This window comes from Aaosphaeria arxii, assembly GCF_010015735.1.
Source record: "Aaosphaeria arxii CBS 175.79 unplaced genomic scaffold BU24scaffold_2, whole genome shotgun sequence".
NCBI lineage: Eukaryota > Fungi > Ascomycota > Dothideomycetes > Pleosporales > Aaosphaeria > Aaosphaeria arxii.
In genome coordinates, this window is record NW_022983475.1 from 3,215,999 (window position 1) to 3,230,696 (window position 14,698).

Consider the following 14,698-nt stretch of genomic DNA (forward strand, 5'->3'; position numbering starts at 1 on the left):
CGACCAATCAGCGCGCGCCTCTCGTCGCCGCAACGGCATCACACAATACACTCATCCTTAGAGTACGCATCCTCTACACAGTCTCTGCATCCAATTACACACGATTTCCTCATTAACTACCCACAAAACGAAACCTTCGGAGGCAAGCAGGTCTCCCATCCCTAAAGAAAAATACACACGTTTTGCAACCCCAACCAATCAACCAAGATACCTAACAAAGCCATGTTCCCTTTCCCACCATTCCTTCCTTCGCCTCAAACCGTTGTACAAGCCGGTGCTTAGCTCGCCATAGGTGGGAAAGCCACTGAATTCGGACCCTGATGGTATCACCACTGTTCCAATCCAGTTATTCGAACCGCTGTACGTTGTCCCCTTGTTTGTCCGGCTGCCGTTCGTTGTTGCGGTCACGGGGAGTAGCTTGTCTATAATGGTAAGGTTATTAGTGATTAGTACCTATGATAGATACCTAGGTAGGTGGTTAGGTACATATTCTCTGTGAGGCTGCAGCCAGGATGGGATGCTCGAAGTCCCAGGCTTTTCCTAGAAGAGTGTACAATAAGCGAGGAGTGATGGTATGTTCCGCGTGAGGCTAGCACGGTCTAGTGTATGTATGTACATGTTCGTAGTGTAGCCGAATGGTCGGTGTGGTTGATATATTTGAAGAACTTGTGGACAGATGGATAGATACTTGATGATGATATTTTTTTTCCTCTATGTTACGCTCTGCTTGCCCGTATTTTCGTTCCCTCTTCATCGTCGAAGTATCTTCATGGTGAGCAAGTGCTTTTGCATGCGTAGTGTGATTTCCTCGTTACGGTCCCCCGTCCCAGACGGCTCATTGCGAAATATATGTAGACCTCTGCCGCAGACGAGAAGAGCAAAAAAGAGAAAGAGGGAGAGAGAGAGGGATGGACGTGAACCAGGGAAGATGAACGCTCAAAAGCCGCCCCACCAGCTCCCGGTATCGTACAAAAAACTAGGAAAGAGAAAAAGTGTTACAAATCTTACCATGACGCCGGGACTTTGACCAAAATTAACTCCTCCAGGTCTATCCGTTCCTTAGGCACCCCCGTCCAGCTTTTACCCATGCGAGATTTTCGTGAGTGAGTAGGATATCAATTCAGTATGCTTGGCCGGCAGGGCCGTTCTCGTCTTCGGAATCGCTCTCGCTGCTATCCGAACCCTCGCCATCGTCGCCGTCATCCTCATCATCCTCTTCATCGAGAACGATCTGTCGCAGTACACGCTTGTCGAACAGGTCGAGAACGAAGCGACACACGGGGAGGCGGAAGTGATGCGCTTCGAGCACTTGCATGACTTTGTGGAACATAGCTGACTTCGTGAATCCGGGCGCTTTCTTGAGCTTGATACTATTGGGATTGAAATCAATATCATGTCATAATCGTCGTGCTAAACTAAAAGAAAATTCGCTTACGCTTGCAAGTCGTTGGCCGCCTTTTTGGCAAGGACAGTATTGCCCAAATCGGTGGCCAGCTTGAGGATTCGTGCATTGACCGGATCATTGTCTGTGACGGCAATTGTGACAGCAGCCTTGCGCCTCAGACTCATGTTTTCTGGCTTTGCTGTCCAAGGTGTAATCTGTAAATCGTGAGTAAGATGAATGGCGAAAACGATGCACGAAGATACGTACCTGGAAGAGCTTCCTGAAGTCCAATGGAAGACAGAAGCCCAGAGCCTCGCCGGACTCATTCACGACCCCGTCCCATCCATACTCCAGCAAAATCTCTTGACCATGCAAACTCCTAGAAATGAGACCTAAGACATAGAATGCCGTGCCTCGTAGTGACATGACTTCTGAGGTTTCCGCGATCTTGATCACCCATTTCACTACATCCGTCTTTTCAAGGAAAGGAGCACCCAATTCCATCGATCCAACGTTGCCAATCGCCCATAGGCAGCCTTTTACTTTCAAAATCGTCTCGGCATCGTCATTCTCCATGGCAAAGTCGACAAGGGTCGTCACGAATTCGTCGAAATGGCCCTTCTGTTCGAGAAGCTTACACCCTTCCTTCGTTCGAGTGAGCTCTCGATAGAAGTGTGGAGGCACAATGCCGTATTCAAGATGCTCCGGTGCATCATCGATGGAAGTCAAACCGTGTGGCTTCTCAGGAATGTTGGCCAGTGCTCGAGCCATGGAAGCCTCGATGAGCGCGACATACGAGTCATTTCGACCTAAGAACCAATCGTCCATTTCTCTTGTAATATAATCCAATCCATCCAAGTAATGGTAACCGACTGAGGTTGACAAGAATCGAAGCAGGAGCGGAGCACCAATCTCGCCCAAATGATCTAGCGCTGGACGGCATTTGACAACAAACTCGAGTGATTCCGTCTGATTGCATGCTTCTTCCAAAATCCTGATGGCAACCTCACAGACTTCAACCTCTGGGTCGTACAATTGCGTGACTAGCAATCGTATTGCCCACTCTGCGATGGAGGCTGAGTCGGGATCTTGCATTGGCTTCGTAGCGTACTTGCGTAGTAGTCTCGTGGAGAATATGCGTATGTCTTTCGAACACGATGTCATTGCTTTGGAAATGATAATGCGAAGGTGTCCGTCCAGTGAATAATCCATGTTGTTGAGAAGCGTCCGAATCAGGTCGTCACGGTCATTCAGCTCAATGATGTGGTAGAACATATTGAGCACTCTCCAACGCTCGAGGATTTGAATACCCTTTGGATCTTTGGTGAGAGCGCCCAGAAGTGCGAAGTAGCCCCATGTCAAGGTCTCATTCATGCGTTCTCGCTGGAACATCGGGGATTCGGAGGTCAATCCACTCATTCTGTCAAAGTGAGATAGACACTCCGCAACTTGTCGAATGAATTTGCTTTCACTGAGATAGCGAACACCTTCCGGATTTTGGAGCAAGGTATTGAGCAATGAACACCCTATGCGAACATAACGCTGATTTGGCTTTGTGTTCTTGACTTCAGAGAAGCGCCATTTGAAGGGTCTGTAGAATCCAAGGAGGCGATGCACGAACTTCGTAGCTTTCATAGCCTCATCGAGTCGTTTCGCATTTAGAAGAGGCCCATCAAGGATGTTCGGAATCAGATCCCATCGCCATTTAGTGAAATTGACTGTATTGAGGACCTGGGTGTCCACCATCAGAGCCCTGAACGAGGCCTCGTCCATTTGCATTGCCGCCTGGGACTTGTTCGGATCTGTCTCCCTTCTGGCAGAAACGCCATCAGTCGCTAGAGTCGTTTTGGTAGTGTATGTAGTGGCCGGGCCTGATCTATAGAGGGTCCTGTTGACGCTGTCCACCTGGTAGATAGTTCCGATGGCATTGAATCTGTCCTCACTCCCCCACTTAGCAGCGGAGTGTAGTAATTGCGGTAAGACTTGAAGTCCAGCACTCCACGATGGAGGTAGCAATTCGTTCGCCATCTTCAGTACCTCTCCGAGCAGAAGCGTGGTCTGTCGTTGCAGTGTAAGCGTTAATGGATCCTCCTCAGCACGCAACAAAGCTGGTACAAGACCCGCATGTAGGAAAACTGCTAGAACGACGGCAACGTAGTGCTCCATAAGATTCCACTTGTTGGTTCCATCGTCTGTACTTGTCTCCGTTGATCCCTTTGCAGGTTGGTTCTTGAGATTGGTAACACGGCCGTACGTGGTCAGTCGTCGACCTGCGAGGAAAGATGATGACCATGATGGGGGTTTGATGCGTAAAATGTCGTATAATAGCTCCAAAAGAGTTTTTCGAACATGTGGTGTGGGAATCTGGAGTGATAGAAGAAGCGATTTGATCGCCTGGAAGTCATTCGCACATAAAGCCAGCAATCCAGGCCAACTGCGAAGCAGGCTTGCAATGAGGTCGGCATTCCTTTTCAACTTGTCTTCGTGTGTTGAGCCATATATTGCTCCCGCATCGGTGAATATCGCAAAAGGCATTTGTAATTCATGGCCAGATCTCAAAAACTTCCGGCGTCGTGGCGTGTCAAGCAAGTATAAGAAAGTGCTCCCTACACTTTCCGCCGCAAGATAGTTAGCCTCACCCAGGGCATCGGTAAGAGTGCCCATGCCGCCAGCAGAAGCGAGCAATTGGGGCTTTTTGACCAGGATTTCCGCCAGGGTAAGGATCGCGATATTCTTCAGTCGATCGTCTGTATGCTCGGCTACTGCCACAACGATACGAACGACCGCGCGCGAGATCTCCTCCACACCATTCTTGACATCCAAGAATGCTCTGACGAATTTCATAGCTTGTTCGCGTTCCACGCTCACTTTGCTTTCCTTAACCAATGATAGAATGACAAGGTAATCGGTATGAAGTCCTCTGATGATTTGTAACGACTTCCGATCTGTGATTGCATATCGCATTACTCGATATGCAGCCGCCACCACCTCTCGACTCTCACTGAGAAGCATCGTCTGCATCCTCAATCCAAATATAGACCATGCCAGATCGTACTTCAGCGTCGGATGCCGCTTGAACAAGTCCACTAGAGCATTCGCCCTTTCAACGTAATACTCCGGCTGCATTCCATCCCGCTCTAGGGCCTGCAGTATTTCAACCAGCACGAAGCTTGGTGACTCCGTCTCTTCGTCCTCGTCCTCGTCGTTCTTGATAACATGTCGGGAGGGGGAACGTGACAGATTGCGGCGGAAAAGGTACGATAACCTACTTTGTGCATCCGCCGGTGGCGATTTGATATCCTTCGCCCTCTGCTTCTCGGCCTCCAGTGCCGACTTGAGATGTGCAAGCTTGCTGTTGGATATATTGAGCTGGCGCTCCACCTCGAGTCGCTGTTCTTTTGCTTGCTTTGCGCTCTTCATATTCAGCGCCTCCAGAAGGTTCTCGGATCCAATCTTTATCTTCGTCTCTTTCTCGATCTGGTCTTGCAATTCTGCTTGCCTCTCCTCTGTGGTCGTCGAGCGGTCATCGCCAACGATGATGGCATGCGTATCGAAGTCTGGCCGAAGTCTGCCATCGTGGGTTGGGAAAGGCCTGAGCTGCGAGCTGAAGCTCCCAGGAGCAGCACCTGTCGTGGCATACGAGGCCCCGCTCCTCGAGCCAGCCATGATGCTGGAGGCAGCTGCGGGGAGAGAGCGGCCATCTCTACTTCGCACGGGGGCAAGTAACGTGGGTTGGTCGGCGGATGGCGCGTCGCCTTGGTTTGTAGAGCGCGCTGGGGGCGTCATGAGATTGACTGGGCGGCGTATGTGCTAACCGCATTGCATGCCGGAATCTCTCCAGGAGAAGCCTCCCCCTTCCTCATGAGCTGTCGTAATGAACGTTGACGTATCGTGGGATGTACTCGTGGGATGGTGGTAGGCGGGGCTGTGTGGCGGTCGCGAATATGGACAGGGCGGTCAAACGGGCGCACAGCGGGGCCGTAGAGAGCGTGTAAGGTGAAGCAATACGGCAGGGAATGAATGTAAGCCAAGGCAGAGAGCAATTGCGGAGTATCAAAGGGTCCAAGTGAGGTCGCAGACGCTTGAAGCTGGCTGTAGCAAGCCTAGGCCAACATCTGGGACGGGACGTCGTCTGGTCGCTACACAACGGTGACTCGGCCCGTGCTGCAGCATCACTACCAACCTAGGTAGTAAGTGGGAGACGGCGGCCGCAACTACAAAAGTGTACACAGTGCCGTTGCAACTACGACTACGGCTCTCTCCTCTCCGATACCGTTTCTTCAAAATAAAAATCTCTCCTGATATTTAAGATATGGAGTCTAGCATATCCGCACCATTTCCGTTCTTCCCTGTGCTTCAGTGAATCCCTCGGACTCGAGGTACTCATTGATATCACGTGAGAGCGTCTATGGGCCAATCACACGAGGGGATCTGGGACCTTACCCTTAAGCTCAGCATCGGAAACCGCCGATAGCCAGGCATAGCAGATCCACCAATGCGTGTGAAAGCTTCATCGAGCCATTGATCGCTCATCAAATGGCCGTGTACACAGCTCCTGGGAGAAGAAAACATGCCGCTACATCTCGGCCGCCTCCGCCAGTGTCCATGCTGATAACGTCCCACAGCTACCATAGCTAAATTGTATAACTATCGCCCGCGTATCCCTCCTCACTGACCTTATCTCTCCTCCCTCCAGTCCCAGACACTCCCTCTACTCCTCGTGCTTCTTACGAAAGCTTCCTAAGCTTCCTTCGTGCTGTCTCAGTCGCTCTCTGACCTCCTACTCACCAAAAGACAGCAACTTTCGTGTGCTTTCATCTACGTTATCCTCGCATTGATACCAGCAGCATCATGTCCCAGCTTGGTTACGCACGCTACGGCAAGGACAATGTCCGCCTCTACAAGGTCGAGAAGGACGCAAAGACGGGCGTCCACACCGTCATAGAGCAGACCGTCCGCATTCTCCTCGAGGGAGACATCGAGACCTCGTACGTACACCTGTTCCCCCGCACAGAATCGCCAACAACCTAACTAACATTTCCTCCACACAGCTACACCAAAGCCGACAACTCGGTCGTCGTCGCGACGGACACGCAAAAGCAAACCACCTACATCCTCGCAAAGCAGCACCCGATCAGCCCTCCGGAGCAATTCGCCGCCGTCCTCGGCGACCACTTCATCAACACGTACCCGCACATCCACGCCGCGCACGTCAAGATCATCCAGCACCGCTGGACGCGCCTCTCCGTCGACGGCAAGCCGCACCCGCACTCCTTCTACCGCGACGGCGAGGAGATCCGCGTCGTCGAGTCCGTGACCAGGGAGGGCGAGGGCGTCTCCATCCGCTCGAAGATCGAGAAGCTGCTCGTGCTGAAGAGCACGGGGTCTGCGTTCCACGGGTTTCACCGCGACGAGTACACGCGCCTCCCCGAGACCTGGGACCGCATCCTCAGCACGGAGATCGAGGCGGGATGGCAGTGGAAATTGTTCAAGAGCCTCGAGGAGGTGAAGAAGGTGGATTTCAATGCCGCGTGGCAGGCTGCTAGGGATATTACCCTGGACATCTTCGCGAAGGACGATAGTGCCAGCGTCCAGGCGACTATGTACAAGATGTGCGACGAGATCCTCGCTGCGGTGCCGTTGGTCGAGGCGGTCGATTACGCGCTGCCTAACAAGCATTACTTCGAGATTGGTAAGTTTCTCCTCCTCCCTCGTATAATATCCCCAACCCGGAAACAAGAAACTAACATATCTACTTTCCTCTAGACCTGAGCTGGCACAAAGGCCTCAAAAACACAGGCAAAGACGCCACGGTCTTCGCCCCGCAATCGGACCCCAACGGCCTCATCCAATGCACAGTCGTCCGCAAGGGCCCTAAATCTAAGCTATAAACACCTTCTCGTACCACTAGAAAAGAGAAACAACGACCAGACCGCGTTACGACGAATTATTCTTCCTTCTATTATGTCATAAGACGACGATGACGACGATTTCTTCTTATCTTGTTGTTTTTAACATATAAACGAAGCGATTATATATCCCATGCTGTGAAGACGTAGTTTGCTGATATAAATATAACCCTTTTTTTTGAACCTTGGATCTCGGGAATGTGAATATTCGTTTATGCGGTACTGTGTCATCCGTAGCGCATGTTGGGATATCTGTGATTGATTTGCCGTGCGTGTTCAATTGTTTGGCTTTAAGCGACGGTAGTATAGTATATATCGTATGAGAAACGGGTGTGAAGTCCCTACATTGGGGAGAGCGTCGTCTCCCCTTGCTTTGTTGTTGCCGTTGAATCTTATGCAATCGACATTCAACAGAACCCTCATGTCAGACGAAGCTTACTCTTGTTCTTTCTACGGGAGACAACTGTGCTCTCAAGGACCAATGGCTGTACTTTCAATTGTGATTCGTGAATTTATCCTTTCTTTTTGTTGGAAATTGTACATGGTAGTGTAGTGATGATCTACCTAGTTTACAGTGATACATGTATAAAAACGAAAATGCGAGAGGGTGCAAAAAAGGACAATGGGCGGCGTGGTGTGGTATAAACTCCGTCATGCCATAACATATATGCAAAGCACTCTCCCCTCCCCAACAACATAACCCATCATGAACCATCCATCCATCATGACTCCGGCGCCGCCTTCTTCTCCGCGCCCTCCTTCAACTCCCCCAACGTCCTCCTAACCCCCTCATGCTCCACAATCCCCAACCCACCTCCCAACCTCACCTCCACCAAATTCTCGCCATACGGATGCCCCCGCCCCTCAAACGTCTTCAACCTCCCCAACCGTTCCTTCCTCAGCCTATTCTTCGGCAACATCCCGCTCACCGCCTTCCGCAGCACCTCTCCGCCCCCCCACTTCGCAATCATGCGGTCCATGTTGATTTCCTTGAGGGAGCCCGGCCGCGTCGTGTGCGTGCGGTAGAGCTTCTGGTAGCGTTTCTTGCCGGTGGTGTGGAGATTGGCGCAGTCGACGGCTACGACGTAGTCGCCGCAGTCGGTGGACGGGTCGAAGATGGGCTTGTGTTTGCCCATTAGGACTTGTGCGATGGAGGAGGCGATGCGCCCGAGGGCCCGGGGGTCGGAGCCGATGTCGATGAGGTGCCAGGAGCGGGCGTAGGCGAGGCGGGTCTGGGGGTGAGGGTTAGTTGGTTGGAGGGTTGAGGGGGGGGATTGGGGAGATGGGGATTGTGGGATTGTGGGATTGTGCAATTGAGGTGGTGGAGGGGGAAGGGGAGGAAAGTCCGGAAGATCTGGGGTGTGAATAGGTGGGTGAACGCACTTTGCCAACGACTTGAGACATGGTGTTTCGAGGGGCCCAATGGCCCTGGTTTTAAGGTTCCGGTGTCGTTTTCACTTTTTCGTTCTTCGAGGGGAAGATCCGCTGCGAGATTGTGTTTGAAAGGGAGGGTTTCGGAGGATGCGGTGGTGGAGAGGGGGGCGGGAAGGAATGGTGATCTTCGTCAATTGACAGGACAAAGCTGTGTCGTCGAAAGATTGAAGTTTGAGACGCTTGGCAGGATAATTTCCGCGGCGAGCGTGTCACGTGGATACTGCTCCTGCTGGTGCTGGCCTCTCGGTGGTCGCCGCAAATCAACGCGCGCACGCGCGAGACCGACCACCGAGCCGGGTGTCTCCCCCCGCCCTAAGAGCCAGCCTAGAGGGTATGATTTCAAAGCCGGTAAGGGTCCAGAGAGCGATGACATGATATTCGAGCTTTTGACGATGTAAGAGCTCCGTATCCTGTACAACAACGACGACTTCGACTTCCTCTGAAAGCTGCACATTGCAATCATGACAATACCTCCTTTCGAGACCACCTTTGCGGTGCCAATGACCTGCGAGTCATGCATTAAAGACATCTCTGGCTCGCTGTACAAGCTCAATGGTGGGGCAGCACTTTTGTTCCTGATCGCGTGCATCACGTAGCTTGCACTTGTAAAAGGGTCGTTTCTGACGTAAAAGGCACAGGTATCAACAAAGTCACAGCAAGTCTTCAAGATCAGCTCGTGTCAATTGAGGGCACTGCATCGCCGTCGGCCATTGTTGCTGCCATTCAGGACACCGGCCGTGACGCCATTCTCCGTGGAAGCGGCAGGTCAAATAGTGAGTCTACCTACCGAGCATCAAACCAAGCGCAATCCACTATTGAGAATTGCACAAATATTATTCGTGTGCCAGTTTCATTTTGTTGGTAGACTATTAACAGGATGATCTACAGGTGCTGCGGTATGCATCTTGGAAACGCACTCTCTTCAGGTGCAGAATAAGGTGCGGGGTTTAGTCCGCATGGTGCAGGTCGCACAGGACGTCACCATCGTGGATCTGAGCATCAAAGGGCTGTCTCCTGGTACGTACCACGCGACGGTTCGCGAGCGGGGAGACATCTCCCAGGGCCCAGAGTCTACGGGGCCGATCTGGGAGGGCCTCAAGACGCAAGAAGGCAAGCTGGGTCGGGGCGTGTTCGGGACGGTCGAGGTGGGAAAGGGAGGCGTCGGATCCGTGTTCCTGGACAGGCCGATTCAGATCTGGGAGATGATCGGCCGCAGCATTGTGGTAGCGAGGCAGCAGGATGGGAAATTCGACAAAAACGATGCTGACACGCTCGTGGGGGTGATTGCGCGGAGTGCAGGCGTGTGGGATAACAACAAAACGGTGTGCTCATGTTCCGGGAAAACGGTATGGCAGGAGCGGGAAGAGCAAGTCGGGCGTGGCATGCTATGAGGGAGATGCAGACACAAGTTTAATGTCCATACCGTTCAGTACCCTACCGTGGCGTACCGTACCGTACCTGGTACCGCAGTACATACTCGTAGATACAAACCTGGGTTTCTGCACGGTAGGTGGTGAACTGCCGGCAGCCAGCTGCAGGAGGTTTGGATGATTCCAAATGTGAAGCGGTAGATGGATACCAAGCTTTCGAGGTCAAGGAGCTCAAGAGAGAGTAGTTAGAGATTTCAATGATAAGAGACTCGAGGATGGAGAATGAGCGTGATGATTGAAGGGGTTGTCTTAATTTTCGTGAGAACGGCCATTATTCGAGACGTGCCATGGCTTTTGGGAGACGAGGCTTGAATTCAGGCCGAAACAGGCAGTGCATGAGGGGAGAGAATTGGCATGCAACAGAAGGGAATGGCAGTGGCTTCGCGAAAGCCCCAGGCTTATGCATTCATGCCTCACCGGGGTGGTGAGGGTGGATTGAGGATGGTGAGTGGGTGCAGGATGTTTCTATCACGTGGATGTGGTGTCGTGGACAAAGTCATGTAACAGACCTCAAACACCGCCGGAGCTGGCTCGGGTGGAAGAGGAGAAGAGCGCAGCGCCGATCGAGGGGTTGACGTAGTGAAGCGAAACGGGAGAAAGTCCGACGTGAAGAGAGTTCATCGATTGATTCATAGAGAGAGAGAGAGAAGTGAAGAGTATCAGTCGTTGGTGGTGCCATCCATTGGATATTGGATATTGGATAGATGTGGCGTGGTACCTAGATACCTACCTAATGTACGGTGCAGCACATGTACCTAAGTATGGCATGCAGGGCGTAGACAATACGACGGAGGAGTGATCCCAATGAGCTGCTAGCATGACGAATGTGGTAGCTATTTTCTATTAAATGATAGTGACTATTGACGAAAGGGAAAGTAGAGTTCGGCTGGGCGGCAGAGAAGGAGGGATGAAGCGCCGTGGATGTGGTGTAGTTGATGGTCGTGGTTGTAGTGTATGTGTATGTAGTGTGTAGTGTGTATACAAGGGGAAAGCCACTCATTACCACCCATTGACACCCATGACCACCCATAGCCATCCATGTCTATCAACCCCATACAGCCAATCAGAGGGGGTAGATGGGGTTATATGGAGACTTGGCAACTCCCTCATCCTGGAACACAACGAGACTCAGATTTCTGATCAACCCACCCGAATCGACATGTCGACTTACCCGACTTAACCTGTCTTGCCCTGACTTGCCCTGACTTTCCCTATCCAAGTAACAAAACACTAAAAAGATCCTGTGCCATCCTGTGCCATCGCAGTCCAAGCTTGTGCCAGCCTGTCCCAGTCTGTCCCAGATGTAACCAGCCCAGTCCTTCACAGGTCCAGCCATCCCATACCCTCCCATACCCAGTAGTCATACCTTCTTCCCATTTACCCTTACCCTTCCAACCGCCCACACGATTCACAAGGTTTCCCAATTCCTATTCCTGTTCCCTAATCCCTCCCTCCCTCTACTTTCCCTCCTTCTTTCCTCTTTCTCTTTTCCTTCTCTCTCTCTCTCTCTCTCCACTTTGAATCTACTCAACCTCACCCTCATCCACGATCATTAAGAGTTGCGCCCTCTATTGTCCCTCTTTTACGTCCTCACGCGCCATCTAAATCCCCCCCCCCCCGCAGGCTGGCCTCCCCCATAATAATCCTACCATACTCGACGCCACATCGATTAATCACTTTCACCGCGCATCCTCTGACGCTAAAGAAGCCCCGGCGGCTACCCAACTAATCCTGTCAGGAGATCCAGTAGACAACATATCTTAGCATCTGGGCGCACTCCAAAAGAAAACCAGCCCCATCCCTCAGTAATACAAGTACGGCGGAACCGAAAGCCGTACTCACCTTCCCTCAACACCATTCCCTCGAGACTTGACGACACCATACTGCCGGGTAACTTGCAAATTCCTTCGTCATGTCTCTCAAGCAGGTATGCGAGCCATTCTTTTACTCTTTTACTCAAGCTACATTCCAAAATCCACTGCACTCCCCTCATTGACTCCATCCGACTACGCGGGACCATCACACTAACGTGCGGGGCAGGAAATCGAAACCTGGGTGGCAGCCCTCGCCCACTACGACGGCAACGACTTCGAAGAGGCATTGAAGGAGTTTGACGGCATCTCCGATACCTCCAAAATTCTATTCAACTGCGGTGTCATCCATGCGACGTTGGGAGAGCATGAGAAGGCGGTAAGCTTCGCTACCACCGGGTGCGACCGCTAGAGCCCGTTCGCTGACTTCTTTGTTCCCAGGTCGACTGCTACCAGCGCGCTGTGCGGCTGGACCAGTACCTCGCCGTAGCCTACTTCCAGCAGGGTGTCTCGAATTTCCTCATGGGCGACTTCGAGGAGGCCCTGGCCAACTTCAACGACACCCTTCTCTACCTCCGTGGAAACAACAACATCGACTATGAGCAATTGGGCTTGAAATTCAAATTGTACTCGTGCGAGGTCTTGTTCAACCGTGGCCTGTGCTACATCTACCTCCAGCAGAAGGATGCTGGTATGCAGGACTTGTCGTTTGCTGCGAAGGAGAAGGTCGTTCCGGACCACGAAGTCATCGACGAAGCCATTCGCGAGGAAGCCGAGGTAGGTTGTCTCACGCCTTTCAGACACGAATTGCATGCTAAATACCATTTTTAGGGTTACACTGTCTTCTCTATCCCCGTCGGCATTGTCTACCGCCCCAACGAAGCAAAGGTCAAGAACTTGAAGACTAAGGATTATCTCGGCAAGGCACGCTTGGTCGCTGCCTCGGATCGTGCGAACGCATTCACTGGATTCGCCGGGTCTGAGATCAAGAAGATGGGCGAAACCCCGGCCAAGGACGACCGACCCGAAGACAAGGTCTCGTACGCCGCCACGAACCTCGTCAAACCCAATCTCCAGAGCAGGGCTAGACAACAATCTGAGCCGCCTATGAACCGTAACATGTTCCCCCCTACGCCACCACCGGAGTCGGACAAGAGGAATTCGGGCGGTGCCCAGGAAGGTGGCCAGATGTCGCGCGCACAGTCTGTTCGCGGCGGTGGTCCCAAGCCGCGACCTCTTGATCTCGGCAGAGCTGCGTTCGATCAAGGCAACCAGGATGCCCCTCGCCGTATGGGCACACAGCGATCCATGTCAGAGCGACCAGCACCGTCCCGTTCGAACACCCGCAGCCGACGTGACGAGCGCGAGAGGCCTCGGCGTCGTGGTTCTGACGATGATATCGAGGAGGACTACGCCGACGATGTGTACGACATGTATCAGCCCCGATCAAACAGGCCTGCCTACTCGAGATCTCGCCAGGGCAAGAACTCTAGGCCGATGTACATCGATGAAGAGGAGGAGGAGGATGACTATGACGGAAGCGACGTTGACGATGCTGACTTTGAGATGGTGTCTCGTTCAAAGACCCGAAGACGGTCGCCTGCTCGTTCTGCTACCTCCCGTCGCAGCGACAGGGAGCGAGAGCCAGCGATGAAAATTCGTGTCAAGGTCCATGCAGGAGACACCCGCTACGTCTTCATCGACCAGAACAAGACGATGCGCGAGTTTGTGCAACAAATACGTGAGAAGTTCGGCCTCCGCCAGAACTTCAAGGTCGAGATACGCGATGATGGTGACATGATCACCATGGCCGACCAGGACGATCTGGATATGGCTATCCAGACAGCCAAGAGCATGGCTAGGAAGGAGAATTCGGATATGGCAAAGATGGAGGTATGGCTTAACCTTGATGTCCCTAACGAGAACTTCTCCAATCCTCCTCCTCCTCTCACTCCCAGCATCGAAATTTCTGAATATGTATGAGGAAGAGAGGCTAATGTTTATTTGCTACTTTTAGGTCTGGATAAAAGAAGTATAGATTAGAGATACCCGGCACGAAACTCTCACGAGCGCACGCCCTTTTGCTTTTCCTTCTCCTCGTCATGATCATTTCAACAAACCATTTACAAGATTTCCATCTCTGGTTCTACTACGCACGACATGGTTGCCGTTCGTTGGCGTTTCTCTATCGGCTCGGGGAGATTCTAGCTTTGCCGCTACAGACCTTTTCTTCTGTCCACCTTTCTGGTCATAATGTCCGATATGTTTATCAGCGAGCATCATCATTTTCACCCTCTGCTTTTCCCTTTCCTTTCTACTTTGCTCCGACCCAGCAGCATATATTAACGTTATATTCGGCGTCTTTCTTTCCTTTCCTGTACTTTACAGCCGGGCTGTCGAGTTGAGCGTCCGCAGCAGTTATAGACCCCATCCGGTCCCCATCGTTTGTACTTGGTGGTTTGCATGTGTGCCCATTGGTTTTCGGATCGAATATTTCTTATCCGGACCTGTATTACTTGGGAAATTGGGAGGGGGAAAGAAAGCATAATCTACAAACGATTTGGAAAGCAAATACCTTTTTTCCCATGAACATAACATACATACGTGCATGCACACAAAATAATCATAGCCTCTTCGCTCGTATCTAATCGTATTTACAACCCACATTCACTAAACTAAACACAACGTAAATCTACACATCCAAAAACTAAACACACCGATCTCGCTCGC

At 51.9% G+C, this 14,698-nt stretch overlaps 6 protein-coding genes across 6 annotated transcripts; 4 read left to right on the forward strand and 2 right to left on the reverse strand.

The window, feature by feature from the left end:
* The first annotated feature begins 420 nt into the window (after positions 1-420).
* On the forward strand, positions 421-1,073 carry BU24DRAFT_124530 (uncharacterized protein). Its single transcript, XM_033520933.1, has one exon. The coding sequence runs from the start codon at positions 677-679 to the stop codon at positions 1,025-1,027; it is 351 nt and encodes a 116-aa protein (XP_033387990.1). The 5' UTR covers positions 421-676; the 3' UTR covers positions 1,028-1,073.
* BU24DRAFT_419269 (cytosolic regulator pianissimo) lies at positions 634-5,642 on the reverse strand. Its single transcript, XM_033527175.1, has 3 exons — positions 1,652-5,642; positions 1,436-1,599; positions 634-1,370 (listed from the first exon to the last, which is right to left on the reverse strand). The coding sequence occupies exons 1-3, from the start codon at positions 5,168-5,170 to the stop codon at positions 1,121-1,123; spliced, it is 3,933 nt and encodes a 1,310-aa protein (XP_033387991.1). The 5' UTR covers positions 5,171-5,642; the 3' UTR covers positions 634-1,120.
* Positions 5,643-5,899: 257 nt separating this feature from the next.
* Positions 5,900-7,621, forward strand: BU24DRAFT_448099 (uricase). The gene is made up of 3 exons (XM_033530862.1): positions 5,900-6,372; positions 6,436-7,076; positions 7,151-7,621. Exons 1-3 carry the CDS (start codon positions 6,236-6,238, stop codon positions 7,273-7,275), a joined length of 903 nt encoding a protein of 300 aa, XP_033387992.1. The 5' UTR covers positions 5,900-6,235; the 3' UTR covers positions 7,276-7,621.
* A 155-nt stretch (positions 7,622-7,776) lies between these two features.
* BU24DRAFT_489567 (50S ribosomal protein-like protein L13) lies at positions 7,777-8,880 on the reverse strand. The gene is made up of 2 exons (XM_033533648.1): positions 8,677-8,880; positions 7,777-8,525 (listed from the first exon to the last, which is right to left on the reverse strand). Exons 1-2 carry the CDS (start codon positions 8,695-8,697, stop codon positions 8,016-8,018), a joined length of 531 nt encoding a protein of 176 aa, XP_033387993.1. The 5' UTR covers positions 8,698-8,880; the 3' UTR covers positions 7,777-8,015.
* Positions 8,881-9,059: 179 nt separating this feature from the next.
* BU24DRAFT_419272 (Cu,Zn superoxide dismutase-like protein) lies at positions 9,060-10,489 on the forward strand. Its single transcript, XM_033527176.1, has 3 exons — positions 9,060-9,282; positions 9,366-9,500; positions 9,616-10,489. Exons 1-3 carry the CDS (start codon positions 9,189-9,191, stop codon positions 10,116-10,118), a joined length of 732 nt encoding a protein of 243 aa, XP_033387994.1. The 5' UTR covers positions 9,060-9,188; the 3' UTR covers positions 10,119-10,489.
* A 1,580-nt stretch (positions 10,490-12,069) lies between these two features.
* Positions 12,070-13,951, forward strand: BU24DRAFT_406296 (uncharacterized protein; the record flags this gene model as incomplete). Its single annotated transcript, XM_033525756.1, has 4 exons — positions 12,070-12,084; positions 12,198-12,347; positions 12,410-12,745; positions 12,800-13,951. The coding sequence occupies 4 exons, from the start codon at positions 12,070-12,072 to the stop codon at positions 13,949-13,951; spliced, it is 1,653 nt and encodes a 550-aa protein (XP_033387995.1).
* Positions 13,952-14,698: the final 747 nt, after the last annotated feature.